The sequence below is a fragment of the Scyliorhinus canicula genome, chromosome 8 (assembly GCF_902713615.1).
Source record: "Scyliorhinus canicula chromosome 8, sScyCan1.1, whole genome shotgun sequence".
Taxonomy (NCBI): Eukaryota; Metazoa; Chordata; class Chondrichthyes; order Carcharhiniformes; family Scyliorhinidae; genus Scyliorhinus; species Scyliorhinus canicula.
The window spans coordinates 170,148,709-170,164,468 of record NC_052153.1 but is presented as its reverse complement, the minus strand read 5'-3'; the positions used below and the strand labels follow the sequence as shown (position 1 = coordinate 170,164,468).

Genomic DNA, 15,760 nt, shown 5'->3' with positions numbered 1-15,760 from the left:
AGTCACCTCCTCCCCGACTCCCCAGGAGCCCACGAACACACACACACAGGTTTACATGGTATGACCCCCCCCCCCTCCAAGTTAATGCCAGCAGTGAAGACCGCCAAATAGACCTTTCCACCACGGATAACAGATTGTCTCCCTCTTGATTGAATGTCCCTCTCCACCCAAACCCACCACTGGGGAAGGCACATGATTCCAGCTGTGAACTCTCAGTTTCTCTCTCCACAGATGCTGCAAGTCTTGTTTGTATTTTCAACAATTCTGTTTACCCAGCCATGAAATATAAGCACAGAAAAAATACCACTTATCAGCACTCCCTGCTTCTTCCATTTTGACAAGTAACCTAACAACGCTGCCTACCAACTGAACTGGCACTTGATTTGTGGAAAGGATTTGACACAGGGGAAATCATTTGTACCAAAAACAAAGAACCGGTGAATTTGGATTCACATTGGCTCAACCACCTCACTGAATTACAATGGCAGCCCTTTGCGGGTCGACATCACGGGACTAATTCCAGTGGAAGCACGATCACAATGTCGTCAAGCAGTCTGCAGCTTGTCAAATCTGCATTAATACTGCAGGTTGGATTCATAAAGATGCAAACAGCTGTCTAAATCTCTGTGAGACACTTTACCATTCATTGGCATAATATAAAGACCCCCCCCCCCCAGCCAAACGGCAAACATTAATACTGTCTTGTCCAGCCTTTGCAAGCAGGTGAAGAGCTCATCCCCAGGCCAGAATGAAATGTCAGCCCTGACAATAAAAGGCCACAACAATCCGTCAGTACCTCTGGGAGGGGGCCGCAGTGTGAGCAGACTATCAGATCTTTGTTAATTTGCACCAGTCCAAGTTGGACAGCTCTTCATTCCTTTCGAATACGGAACCCGCATCCACTCGATTAATACTTTCAAGGTCTGATATCGAAGACTCAACCAAATAAAAAACACTGAAATTAGTTTTAAAAACCTGAGGCATTGTGGAATTTTGTACAATGAGCCTGATAGCTCAATTTTAATGTGCATTCAGGAAATCCAAAAGCTCTTGCCAATCTGAAAATGAAAGCATCAATGTGCCCTCCCAAACTGAAATTTATTTATTTATTTATTATACCCGATTTTTTCCCCCCCAATTAGGGGGTAATTTAGCGTGGCCAATCCACCCACTCGGCACATCTTTGAGTTGTAGGGGTGAAACCCATGCAGACATGGGGAGAATGTGCAACCTCCACACGGACAGGGACCCAGGTCCGGGATCGAACCCGGGTCCTCAGCGCCGCAGTCCCAGTCCTAACCACTGTGACATATGCCGCCCTGCAAACTGAAATTATAATAATAATCTTTATTGTCACAAGTAGGCTTATATTAACACGGCAATTAAGTTACTGTGAAAAGCCCCTAGTCGCCACATTCCAGCGCCTGCTCGTGTACACTGAGGGAGAATTCAGAGTATCCAATTCACCTAACGGCATACCTTTCAGGTCTTGATAGCAGCTTTGGAAACTGCCATGTGTAACACTGGCAGTGACATTTCCTTACAAACAATCCATCAATTTTTGATTAGTAAGTTTGCGGACGACACAAAGGCTTGTAGAATAGCGGATAGCGATGAGGACTGTCAGAGGATACAGCAGGATTTAGATCGTTTGGAGACTTGGGCGGAGAGATGGCAGATGGAGCTTAATCCGGACAAATGTGAGGTAATGCATTTTGGAAGGTCTAATACAGGTTGGGAATATACAGTGAATGGTAGAACCCTCGAGAGTATTGACAGTCAGAGAGATCTAGGTGTACAGGTCACTGAAAGGGGCAACACAGGTGGAGAAGGTGCCTCAGGGGCCTCACGGTAGCATGGTGGTTAGCATCAATGCTTCACAGCTCCAGTGGTCCCAGGTTCGATTCCCGGCTGGGTCACTGTCTGTGTGGAGTCTGCACGTCCTCCCCATGTGTGCGTGGGTTTCCTCTGGGTGCTCCGGTTTCCTCCCACAGTCCAAAGATGTGCGGGTTAGGTGGATTGGCCATGCTAAATTGCCCGTAGTGTAAGGTTAATGGGGGGATTGTTGGGTTATGGGTATACGGGTTACGTGGGTTTAAGTAGGGTGATCATTGCTCGGCACAACATTGAGGGCCGAAGGGCCTGTTCTGTGCTGTACTGTTCTATGTTCTAAGGTAGTCAAGAAGGCCACACTTGAGAGCAGAGTGTTCAATTCTGGCCGCCACACTACCAGAAGGATGTGGAGGCTTTAAGAGAGGGTGCAGAAGAGATTTATCAGGATGTTGCCTGGTATGGAGGGCATTAGCTATGAGGAGAGGTTGAATAAACTCTGTTTGTTCTCACTGGAGCAAAGGAGGTTGAGGGGCGACCTGATAGAGGTCTGCAAAATTATGAGGTACAGACAGAGTGGATAGTCAGAGACATTTTCCCAGTGTAGAGGGGAGCTGGTTTAGCACAGGGCTAAAGAGCTGGCTTTTAAGGCAGACCAGCAGCGCGGGTTCAATTCCCATACCAGCCTCCCCGAACAGGCGCCGGAATGTGGCGACTAGGGGCTTTTTACAGTAACTTAATTTGAAGCCTACTTGTGATAGTAAGCGATTTTCATTTCATTTCATTTACTCCGGGGCATAGGTTTAAGGTGCGAGGGGCAAGGCTCAGAGGAGATATTCGAGGCAAGTCTTTTTACACAGAGGGTAGTGGGTGCCTGGAACTCGTGCCGGAGGAGGTGGTGGAAGCAGGGACAATGGTGGCGTTTAAGGGGCATCTTGACAAATACATGAATACAATGGGAATAGGGGGATACGGACCCTGGAAGCGTAGCAGATTTTAGTTTCGACTGGCATCATGGTCAGCGCAGGCTTGGAGGGCCGAAGGGCCTGTTCCTGTGCTGTACTTTTCTTTGTTCTTGTGGGAGGAAACCCACGCAGACACTGGGGAGAACGTGCAGACTCCACACAGACAGTGACCCAAGCCAGGCATCGAACCTGGGACCCTGGCGTTGTGAAGCAACAGTGCTAACCAGTGTGCCACCGTGCCGCCCATTAAAACGCATTGTTCAGCTGATGTTAATTTGGCAATGAGCAGCGTTGGAAGTGAAGGATTGTGAGCCAACTGAAATGCAGACAGTTTGGTTTGCAAAAACAATCTGCAAAATTTACAATGGAGAAAGCAATTTTAGTCCGATGCTTTGACCATTTGACTTGGCTCTTTCTGTCCCCCACTCAGAGAGGGGCCTCAGGAAGAAATCAAAATGGCTACATCAGTTTTCTGTGCAGCGTGGCTATTTTATGTTACATGCTTATCTCGCACTAACACCTTAAAGTAGGGAACTGTGATCTGAGAAAAGCATCTTAGTGCCTGACATTACTTACATGGAGCTACCTTTTGTGTTTAATCTCATCAACTGGACTCGTGTTGGTGCCGGGAGAAAACAATCTTCTGTGTACATTGGGATACTTCATCTTCCCATGTGTGCAAAATCAAAAGATGAAGCACCGATTATATGGTGCAACACATTGCACCAAGCCTCACAGATCCAGGACACAGGACACATCAGAAAGGGCATCTTGAACTACCTTGATCCTGAGCGATTTGGCACAGCCAATCAAACTTTTACACACATTCTCCAGCGACATGGTCAGCACAAAAAAACTCATCCTGCGACTTCATCCTTACAGTCCATAAACATGTTTCACCGTCACCATGCCGGCAACCTCATGACCTGTCCTTCCAATGCCTTTCTCAATGCCAGCTGCTCCTTTCAGGAAGTAGGACACTGTGGGCGGGTTGATTTTCAGCTCATAGGTAAGACGTGAGGAACCATCAAATGGACTGATCACCAATGGACAGGCAGATTCTCTTCAGTCTGGACCGAATTTCAAACACACAACCTTGCTGTGAATGTGCAGCGTTGAGATATTATACATTTCCACTTTAATGATGCCAATCCAAAGCAGCAAGTTAATCAAATAATTTACAAGCCCATCAATTCCTATTCATTTGAAATGAGGTGCAAATATTTGATGTCGCCTAGGTTGATGTATCTCACACTTAATAAATCCACCTCCATATGCTCCAATCTCTGGTTAACTTTTCCAATCATTAAGCACGCCACTGCCATGTTCTTAATGTTGAGAGTTGTGTACCTGGGATAAAGGCTATTATAGGAAAGTATAGCCGGGGTAACTTGACCACAAAAAAGGTAGTCGAAACATTGTTAAAGTTAATCTTATTTAATGTATAAAAATAACAAAGTTTAAAATACAGTACGGCAGGGTGGCACAGTGGTTAGCACGGCCACCTCACAGCGCCAGGGACCCGGGTTCGATTCCGGCCTTGAGAGGTTTGCACGTTCTCCCCGTATCTGTGTGGGTTTCCTCCGACAGTCCAAAGATGTGCAGGTTAGCTGGATTGGCTATGTTAAAATTGTTCCTTAGGTGTCCAAAGATGTGCAGGTCAGATGGGATTACGGGGAAAGAGCGGGAGAGTGAGCCTAGATAAGGTGCACAACCCTCTCGGGCTCTGGCGACTTTACTTACATTCGCAAGTAATAGATGAAATTCATGAGGCTCATCCAGATGTATGTTTGGTGGCCTAATATGAGCCAGGATTTGGAGGACAAAGTGAAATCCTGTTCTGCATGTCAGTCAAACCAGAAGATGGTGCCAGTAGCTTCATTGGGAGTGGCCTGATCATCCTCGTTCAATAATTAATATGGATTTTGCAGGTCCTTTCATGGGTCACAAGTTTTTAGTCATCATGGATTCAGATTCTAAGCGGTTAGAAGTACCGCCCCCCACACCATAGGGCAAGGCATCACACGGCAGAATAAGTTCCCTGTCTGTATCAAAATGGACTAGCAACTTCCATTTGGTTTAGTTGTGCACACGTAAGTACAGTAGAGCTAACACTGGAGACAGTTCAGGCTAAAATGTTCCATAATAGTTTATCAAACTTACAACTGACCAGAGTTTAGCCACATTCCTGAGCTCTGGAGCTTCCTTAATTGCTTAAACTTTCCCTCCTACAGGAGATAAATGTTGCGCATACAATTCGGCCTAGACACTGCATGCTCGGTGCCTGAAAAATACAATTGCTCCCCTTCAGAAGCAGTCCCGCCTCTCAAAAGGGTTGCTGGGCTGCTCTTGTCCAAACTTAAAATGTCATCCACGTACACTGCGACCTGAGGAATGCCTTGTAAAAGGTTTTTCATCGTCCTTTGGAAGATTGCTGGTCTGGAGGACACACTAAAAACTAAACAATTATACTTGAACAACCCGTGATGCTTGTTGAGGGTCAAGTACTGCTTGGGTAAGCGATAAGCTTGGAAACCTGATTAATGGTAAGTTTCTAATCCCCACATATGTGCACACCACCATTACTTTTCGGAATAGGAATAATTGGAGCTGCCCAATGTGAAAACTGAATGGCCTCAATGATTCCTCGCCTTTGCAGCCATTCCAACTCCTCTGCCACTTTGCCTTTCATGGCGTAGGGCACTGACCTCAGTTTGAAAAAGCACGTAACCGGAGGATATGCAGACAATTTAAATGTAGCGACCCGCAATGTACACAAATCGCCTTTGAAAGCTTCATGATATTTTTGAATTACGTCATGTATTGCTTTTGTGCACTTTTTCTCACCCCAGACCAACTGAATTTTCCTGAGCCAGTCACACCCAAGGAGACTAGGCCCATGCCCGTTTACCACCAAGCAATGGTATTCTCTGGCCGCTGTACGGCAGAAGGTTGATTCCTGCCTGAGTAAAGGCTGGTACTTGCTTGGAGCCCCAAATCTTCCTGAAGGTCTCCTCACTGATTACCAATGCAGAGGCTCCGATGTCCACCACTTTCTTGATTTTCTGTTCATCGACCTCCACTGTAGCACCTCACTCATATTAGACATGTTCTTACAGTGCTCCTGTGCCTGGTCTGAGCTTTCCAAGTGATGCGCTATCGACTGAGGTTTCATTGCATTTAAAGGTCCCTGCTCAGCCTTCAATTTTCTCTTAGTACCCCGGCACTTCTTCGCTAAATGCCTCTTGGTGCACTGGTGACAAACAGCATCCATATACTTACAATGATTCATATAGTGTGACCGTCCACACCTAAAACACGCCACCATCTTCTCCTTTTTACTTTCAGCTTCTTTTTCTACTTGATGTAGTGCACCAACTTGCATGCCGCCATTGGCCTCCTGAATATTTTTTGCAATATTGGCAGCCATTTCCGTGCCCTGAGAAATTTCTAGAGCCTTCTTAAAGTAATTGTAGCTTCCCCCAGCAAACGCTGCTGAATGCTATCCTCGTTAATGCCACAAACTAGTCTGCCCAAAGCATGTCTTCCAAGACTGCCTCAAACTCGCAATGTTCAGAGAGATGACCCAAACCAGCAACAAAGTTAGCCTCAGACTATCCCGATTATGGCTATGGAACTTGAAACATTGTACAATTACCTGCGATCCCATTTACCAAGAAAAAAAGTGTTCTAACTGCTCCACACTCAGTCCAGTACTCATTCTCTTTCACAAACTCACTGATTGGCCCAAACATAGTCATGGTGCTGTTAACTTGTTTTCCATCAGTAAATTTAGCAAACCTTCTTGCTGAACCTCGAATTTTTAAAAATCCTCATCGCCAAAAATATATGGCAACTTGACCACAAAAATGTAGTCGAAAACACGTTAATCTTCTTTAATATATAAAAATAGCGATGTTTAAAACACAGTATGGACCCGCAAAAAGGAGCAACAGCTAAATATTGAAATAACTGAATAAAATTAGAAACTGTAGTTAAACAAGAATAAACACAGGTAGCAATAACAATTAATGATGTCACAGCACTTAAATCCATCAGCAATGGATTTAAATAAAATGGGTTTAAATAAAATGCATAATCATAACACTCTACAACAATAGCATTGCATTGCTTCTTTACAAAATTAGGGCACAGAAATATAAGGCAGTCGCTAAAAAATGCACCACAGAATTCAGCAGAAAATCCTTTACCCAGAAAGTGGTTAACATGTGGAAATTGCTACGACTAGGATTAGTTAAGGGGAATAGCATAAAATGGATTTAGGGGAAACTAGTTAAGTATCCAAGAGAGAACGAAATGGAAGGATATGTTGTTTGTGCTGGGTGAATAGTGATGCAGACCACAGGCCAAATGATCTATTTGTGATCTATAAACACTACATAATATAATAGATGCATACTGGCCAGAAACACAAGGAGAAAGCACGAAAGCAGGGAGGCCCAAAATAAACAAATGAAGGTTTAATTCAAGCAGAACAGGGATGGCAAAAAAGAATCAGTATAGATACAAGGGTAAAGGAAAGGAGCGTCAATACCAGCAGGAGGACTCTGTGCACAATTCCAAGGCAGAAGAAAAGCAGCAGCAATATACTTTAACTGACAGAAAAAAGGCAGATCCATGGGGAATGTGCCAAGAGTACAGTCAATTCAGATAGTGTGGAATAGTTTTATTATATTTTAAAGAAGGGGCAATGTAGGTGGCTTCTTGGGGGTCTTTGAATTTTTCACAAGTTGGCCAAAGGCAGTGCGATGCTTCCTTCACTGGGTTGTAAAACAACTGTATCCTCACATGGAGAGAGAGCTGTGGTCTGCACAATGTGTGTTTCTCACTGCTCATATCACCCGAAGCTACAGGCAAAAGAACTCGGAAGTTGCAGAAATTCTCCACAGAGAATTAGTGATACAGCTGGAAGATATTTTGAAATTGTGGTTTGATGGAGTAAATGCAACAGGCTAAAAAGGAATTGGGTCAAATTAATGTCAGGAGATCATCTGACGGGAATTCTCCCAGACACTTTAAAGGAAACAATTGCTTGGCCTGGAGTGCAGCGCCTCAAGTCAGTTAAGTGAATGAACTGATTTATTTTGCGGTCTCAGAACTGCCAGGATGCCGTCAAGAGTGGTTGGGGAGGGGAGGGGGAGACAGATGGACAACGCTGAGCCAGGTGATTAATCTTTCACACTGCTAGATAGTGTCCATGAAACAGAGCAACACCTCATTAAAATCACTAACCATAACCATTTTTGCAACTGTACTAAATGTGTCACTTAACAGCACTTCATTAGGAAAAAGGTTATATATAATTTTCGCACAGTGAGGCATTGTTCCTGTGGATAATTCTTGTTTGACTTAGTTCTGCAATCGTATGTAGATCTTAGATTACGGGACTGCACAGCATCTACTTACCTGCATTCTACACCGGCCATGTCCAACATGCGCACGGAAGCTTGCATTTCTGGTTTGTCTCGGTACTTATTTGACATATAAATAACTTTACATATGCCTGTAGATAAAAAAAACAAAAAAGATTCAAGATACCAAGTAGAATTCCGAACTAGGGCAGAGACAATTAGGGCGAATAACATACTAGGACACCAGCTCCTTCCCACTTCATTCCTCCCCACTTCACTCCTCCATGACCCAAACTCAACCTTCTGACCGACCTTGGAACCCTCTCCCACTCCTCCAACCCCTGCCCTGCCCACACAGCCCTCAACCACTGACTGTCTGTTGTCAGTCATGCTGCAGAGTTTCGCAAGGAAAACTGTTGACCTCAGGCACAAAGCTAAAGTTGAACAAACTTTATTGTGCAGTTAGGACTTTATTTTTATAAAAAACGGTTTTATGATAATATGAGTATTTATTATTCAAATATACCACAAGTAGGAACCTGCCACCGGGCAGCACAAGGCTCGTAGCCCGAACTTAATCTCTGCATCTCAACCCGCCGTCGGGAAATCAAAATTTCTCATCCAGTCTAATTCAGTCGCCTCAATTTCAGATTTCCAGCATCCGCAGTATTTTGCTTTCATTTTAATGTTTGATTTATTGCCACTTCTCCCTCAGGAATGTTTTCCCTGCAGAGGTTCTGCTCTTCCCTCTGACAGGATTTCCAATTTTACCTTTCACCATGTTTGCCTTCATTGCTTTCCCTTTGCTTCCTGGTGTTTGATAAGGTGTAGATACCCTTGTTAAATTTCCCCTGAGCTCCCACCTATCCCTGACCTTCTATAATGCTTCACCTGCCCCAACTCCTCTTCAACAGTAGAAAATCCATCACGCTTCTCCCTCTCTCTAACTCTGAAGAGTCACACAAACTCGAAACATCAACTCTTGTTTCTTTCTCCACAGGTGCTGCCAGACCTGCTGAGTTTTTCCAGCAAATTCTGTTTCCATTTCAACCATCCCACAAACTACATTTCCTGCCTTTGAGGGCTCCATAAAATCCATCCCCTTGAGGCTGATGGCAGTGACCTCCTCCAGCATATTCTCCGAATCTCAAAACATATTGTACTCATTTCCACGTTATCACCTTGCTCTCGCATTCCCTTTGTATTTTTTTTCTCCATCCCTTCCGTCTCTTCTACAAAGCATAAATTATTGAAACTATTGAAGACTCAATTGATCTTTAAATCAATCCGCTCATTGTGTACCAACACAATAACACATGAATAAAGTCATGCGTGTAATCTAACAAAACCACGGCATTTGCTGGGAGCTGAAGTGAACAGTCCAAAACTGAAATTTTAGAATTTATATTATTTTTCTCTCCGCAGGTGTTCTGTGAAGTTGCAGCATTTGTAGTTTTCTTTTTCTGTTTTATCTCTGAATTGACTGACTTAACGGTTGGATTTTCACAGCTCCTACAGAGAATGCAGAACTTGAGGGGCCGATTTTCGATTGCTTGTCAGTGCTCACCAGTACAGGAGGACCCCCTGTGATTTACGCACATTTGTCAAAATAGCTCTCGGGACATCTGCTCCGGGCTGGAAAGGAACTTGCTGTGGCAGGGGGATGATCCAGTGACTGCAGTCTATGTATGTGCCGACGACATAGGCAGGGCAAGGAAGCAGGTTCTGCACAGTCAGTGTGAGGATATAGGCACCAAATTAAAAATAACCGCAAAAGGTAATAATTTCTGGATTATTACCCAAGTCTGTGCATATTGGCAAAGGACAAATAAGATTAGAGAAATTAATGCTCAAAGGCTGGTGTTGTTGGTGAATACCTAGTTATCTTATTAAGACCTACTGAACAAGCTCAACACTTGCAACATGGCAGAGATGAGAATATAATTTTTTTCCAAATAGATTTAGAGTACCCAATTCATTTTTTTCCAGTTAAGGGACAATTTAGCGTGGCCAATCCACCTAGCCTACACATAGAATTTACAGTGCAGAAGGAGGCCATTCGGCCCATCGAGTCTGCACCAGCTCTTGGAAAGAGCACCCTACCCAAGGTCAACACCTCCCCCTATCCCCATAACCCCACCCAACACTAAGGGCAATTTTGGACACTAAGGGCAATTTATTATGGCCAATCTACCTAACCTGCACATCTTTGGACTGTGGGAGGAAACCGGAGCACCCAGAGGAAACCCACGCACACACGGGGAGGATGTGCAGACTCCGCACAGACAGTGACCCAAGCCGGAATCGAACCTGGGACCCTGGAGCTGTGAAGCCATTGTGCTATCCACAATGCTACCGTGCTGCCTCTTTGAGTTGTGGGAGCGAAACCCACGCAAACACGGGGAGAATGTGCAAACTCCACACGGACAGTGACCCAGAGCCGGGATCGAACCTGGGACCTTGGCACTGTGAGGCAGCAGGGCTAACCCACTGCGCCACCGTGCTGCCCGAGATAGAACATAGAACAGTACAGCACAGAACAGGCCCTTCGGCCCTCAATGTTGTGCCGAACAATAATCACCCTACTCAAACCCACGTATCCACCCTATACCCGTAACCCAACAACCCCCCCCCCCCCCAAACCTTTACTTTTTAGGACACTACGGGCAATTTAGCATAGCCAATCCACCTAACCCGCACATCTTTGGACTGTGGGAGGAAACCGGAGCACCCGGAGGAAACCCACGCACACACGGGGAGGACGTGCAGACTCCGCACAGACAGTGACCCAACCGGGAATCGAACCTGGGACCCTGGAGCTGTGAAGCATTTATGCTAACCACCATGCTACCGTGTTGCCGGATGAGAATACAGATGAGAATATATTTTGCACAGCAAATTATGATGATCTGGAATGGTGGTGGAAGCAGAGTCAAAAGTAACTATGAAAAGGAAATTAATAAATGCATGAGTCGAACAATCTCCCCTTCTGAACGATTCAATGAATCCAAGTTAAATGTTCAAAACATACTGCGAGTTTTATTAACTCTAGCCAAGGAAATCTGGATTGCTTCTGTGAAGGTGACAGCATACTCTCTGCAAGATCACGTTTTATTGTGAAAGTGGTTCTCAAGAAGGTGCCCTGTGGGGCCCACAGCACTGAACGTGAAGCAGATCACAGGAAACAGGACAAGCAACGCTACTGCAGGAAGTGACCATTGTCCCGATGATGTTATTTTAATTAAAAGTGCTGGAAATATCCAGTCACCATTTGGAAGAGAAAAATGCTATAGGCCGTTTGATCAGATTTCCACTGCTTTGCAGTATTCACTGCATTTGGAATATGCATTGTCAAATCAGATTTGCTTCCTTTTCAAATAAACATTCTATTTGCCTATTTCTATTTTTAAAATAAATTTAGAGTACCCAATTTTTTTTTTCCAAGTAAGGGGCAATTTAGCATGGCCAATCCACCTAACCTGCACATTTTTGGGTTATGGGGGCGAAACCCACGTAGACATGGGGAGAATGAGAAAACTCCACACGGACAGTGACCCAGGGCTGGGTTTCGAACCCAGACCCCCTGCCACTGCAGTCCCAGTGCACACGGCGCCGCATGCCCCCCACTATTTGCCTATTTCTAACTTCTCCCAAAATGTTATTTTGGATGAAGCTGTGAATTGTTAAGATAGAAATCAGATAACCCGAGTTACCAAAATAAAATATAAAGAAAGACTTCTAATTTCTATTTCTTGCCTTGTAGCTCAATGCAGAGGACACACAACGACTGACCTTTTGGACATGATCAGTGACGACAAACATGGCAGCCTTATCCAGCAAAAACGAGTTGACCTGTCTCCCTATCTCTGCAACCTCCTCCCAGCCCTACAACCTTGAGATCTTCCAATTTGGGACTCTTGCGCATCCCAATTTCAATCCCCCCTCGCCCTCCCCCATCCACCTACCCAGCCACTATTGGCAGCTATGCTTTCAGCTGTCTAGACCCAGATTTTAGAAATCGCTCCCTAAATGGGAGTTCTCTCCATGTCTGCGTGGGTTTCCTCCAGGTATTCCGGTTTCCTCCCACAAGTCCCGAAAGACGTGCTCGTTCAGTGAATTGGACATTCTGAACTCTCCCACTGTGTACCCGAACAGGTGCTGGAATGTGGCCGCTGAGGAATTTTTCCAGCAACTTCATTGCAATGTTAATGTAAGCCTACTTGTGACAAAAATAATAAAGACAATAATAAATCCCTCTAACCTACCTCTTGGATCAACCTCTCCTGATATCTCCTTGTGCTTCGATGTTAAATTTTGTTTCATAATGCTCAACAATGTGCTTTTGGACATTTTACTATGCTATTTCATTAAAGGGCAGCACGGTCGAATAATGGTTAGCACAATTGCTTCACAGCTCCAGGGTCCCAGGTTCGATTCCTGGCTTGGATCACTGTCTGTGCGGAGTCTGCACCTTCTCCCCGTGTGTGCGTGGGTTTCCTCCGGGTGCTCCGGTTTCCTCCCACAGTCCAAAGATGTGCAGGTTAGGTGAACTGGCCATGCTAAATTGCCCGTAGTGTCCAAAATTGCCCTTAGTGTTGGGTGGGTTTACTGGGTTATGGGGATAGGGTGGAGGTGTGGGCTTGGGGAGGGTGCTCTTTCAGGGAGCCGGTGCGGACTCGATGGGCCGAATGGCCTCCTTCTGCATTGTAAATTCTATGAAAGAAAATGTGCTAAATGAACGTAATCAGTCATTGTAGTGTTGAACAGGACACTAGGCAAATTCCCTGCTTTTTCTTCAGATTGCACCAATACTATCCGTGAATGCTAGCACAACAGGCAGGCAGGGCTTCAGTTTAAAAGTTCAATTACAGTGCAGCCTTTTGATAAAACAGTACTTCAGTGCTGCACTGAAATGTGAGCCTCGATTCTGTGCTCTTATGTTGGATTTTCAAACCCAGTCTTCTGCACTCAAAAGAGACCGTGTTTGTTACGTAGCAAACCTAATTTAACTGCAGCACACTTTGAAACCCAAACGGCAGCTTAGCTCCCTCAGAAGTAGTTCCTAAACACGCGTCTGGACATTACCAGGTGAAGTTTTCAATAGGTGACATCTCACTTGCTTATTCGCGTACGCTACTTATACATTTTCTTGAACTAAATAAGGCTACAAAGAGACAGCTTAAAGGAAAATGCTGTCATCTGTAGCCGCTGATTCCAAATATATCGCAGGAGATATAGAGATCATGGTCCGATCAGAAACTAAAAACGAGAACGTCAAAGCCACTGAATCAAGGGGCGGCAGGTGTGGAAGTGAATAATCAGTTTTAGTGGGGTAGGGTGCGGTGCGGAGGGCGAGCTGCGCAGAGAAGGGAATGCAAAAATCATCTGATAAATAAGAGACCACCTATCAGTCAGATTGCACTCCACTAAGCTGGGAAAAGCTTCGCACAACCACCTACCTCCTTCTCCCCCTCCAAGCCCAGGGCCACAGTTGCGGTTTTATTTTGGAATTGTGAAAAGATCACAAGACTTGCAGATACGGAAAAGTGGTCTTGTGTTGTCAATACTGCAGAGAGCTCATCACTCACTTGAAAAACAGTGTGAATGATTTATGAAGTCCATCAGACAAGTAAGATAACGCCCTTTAAATCACCCAGTACATGGCTGTAATATTCTATTCATGTGAACTTTCTGGTGTTGAGCTGCAAAAAGACAACAAATCTTTATCTTTTAGCAGATGGCTTAAAGCACCAGCCTTTTGGGGAGAGGGCCGGGCCGGGGGAAGGGAGGGGCGGGGGATATTTCGTTTTAAAAAGAATGCCTCTTTCTTTGTAATTAATGACCGGGTAATGAAAGCTCACGTTTCAATGCAGCGTGGAATTAAGCAGCGCGCATAATAGGCATTCACACATTTTTATGTTCAAAGGCAGTTTTCTGGCCTCAGATCTCAATTGTTTCACATGCAAAGATTTAACAGCAGGAGTTCCCGTGCTTGTCCCATGTATTTTGTGTGCACTGAATCAAGACGATCGGAAATTGTATCCCCAGCATTAGCTTTGTCGGTCTATAAACGTCATTGAATGCCTCATCTGCAACAGAAATGTCAACATAGAGAGAATAAATACAATTGCATAAATTGGTGTCATGCTTGCAAACCTCTTGGCTCAGTGTCAATTGGAATATTAGGGTCAAGCAGCCAACGATTGGTGTGCTGCGGAGTATGCTCACCAGCTCCACTTACAACAGCTGACAGACATAAATGCATCACGACATAAAGGAATTGTTTGGAGCCAATGCTTCAGTGGATGGACTGGTTATGACTTTCCATAGTTCTGTAGATTCTAGAATGGTCCCAGAAATTTGTACATGTATGATGCAGTAACAATTGCACACAAAGACTCGAATCGATACAGGAGAGGCTTTATTACCATGAGATGTTATTCCTTCGGCTGAAGCTGTAGAATGGCAGCTCAGGGGAACTTATGAATATTTATACTGCTCCTTGTGGGCGGAGCTAGCCGGCAGGGCCTTACCGGTAAACCTGTAATACAGGTACTGCTGTACATCCCCTAATACAGGCACACACATATATGTACAGTGGTAGATCACCACAATGTAACACCACAATTCAAGAAAGGAGGGGGAGACAGAAAAAGAAACTGCAGACCAGTTAACCTGGCATCAGTCCTGAAAGTACTGGAATCTATATTCAAGTAAGTCTTAACAAAGCACCTACAAATCATAGTAGGATCCAAGTCAAACAGGTTTCTTATGAAAGGGAAATTGTTTAACAAATTTATTAGAGCTTTTTGAGTGGATAGATATAGGGGAACCTGTGGATGTAGTATACTTTAATTTCTAAAAGCCATTCAATAAGATGCCATATAAAAGGTGAATACATAAGGTAAGGACACATGGAGTCAGGGGTAATATGTTAGCATGGACAGACAATTGTTTAAGGGACACGAAGCAAAGCGTCGGGATGAACGGGGAATTTTCAAATTGGCAGGTTACGAATGGTGGAGTGCCGCATGGATCAGTGCTGGGGTAAGACAGAGTAATGTATTTAAATTTGCTGCCGATTCAAAGCTAGATAGTAATGCAAGCTGTGAGGAAAACAGAAAGAGATTGCAAAGAGATAGAGACAGATTAAGTAAGTGGGCAACAGGTGGTTGATGGTTGATGGAATATAACATGGGAAAGTGAGGTCGTATTTATAGAAAAGCAGAATAGCTTTTAAAAAGGCACAAAACTTCCAAATGTTAATGTTCAGAGGGCTCACTAGAGGGAAGGTGGGGAGGACAGGCATGACTGGAAGGTGGACTAGAGGAACATGGGAGGGAAGACAGAGGCATGACTGGCGATGGGTTAGTGAATCACAGGAGGGGAAATAGAGGCATAACTGGGGGTGGGCTAATGAATCATGAGAGGGTAGAGGGGTGACAGAGGCATGGCTAGGAGCGGGCTAATGAATTACGAGAGGGCAGAGGGGTGACAGAGGCATGATTGGGGGTGGGCTAGTGAATTATGAGAGGGTAGAGGGGTAACAGAGGCATGACTGGGGGTGGGCTAGTGGAATACGGGAGTGACGGC

At 44.8% G+C, this 15,760-nt stretch overlaps 1 protein-coding gene across 3 annotated transcripts in view; it reads right to left on the bottom strand.

Annotated features, from left to right (window-relative positions):
* Window positions 1-15,760, bottom strand: part of LOC119970695 (deoxycytidylate deaminase-like) — a 72,781-nt gene that overhangs the window by 2,684 nt on the left and 54,337 nt on the right. For 2 of the 3 annotated variants that reach the window (XM_038805722.1, XM_038805720.1), the window contains one exon: window positions 8,223-8,319. In XM_038805722.1, the coding sequence (XP_038661650.1) occupies window positions 8,223-8,319 (97 nt within the window). Of the gene's footprint in view, window positions 1-796; window positions 937-8,222; window positions 8,320-15,760 lie in introns of all 3 variants that reach the window. The other variant, XM_038805721.1, reaches the window with a different exon arrangement.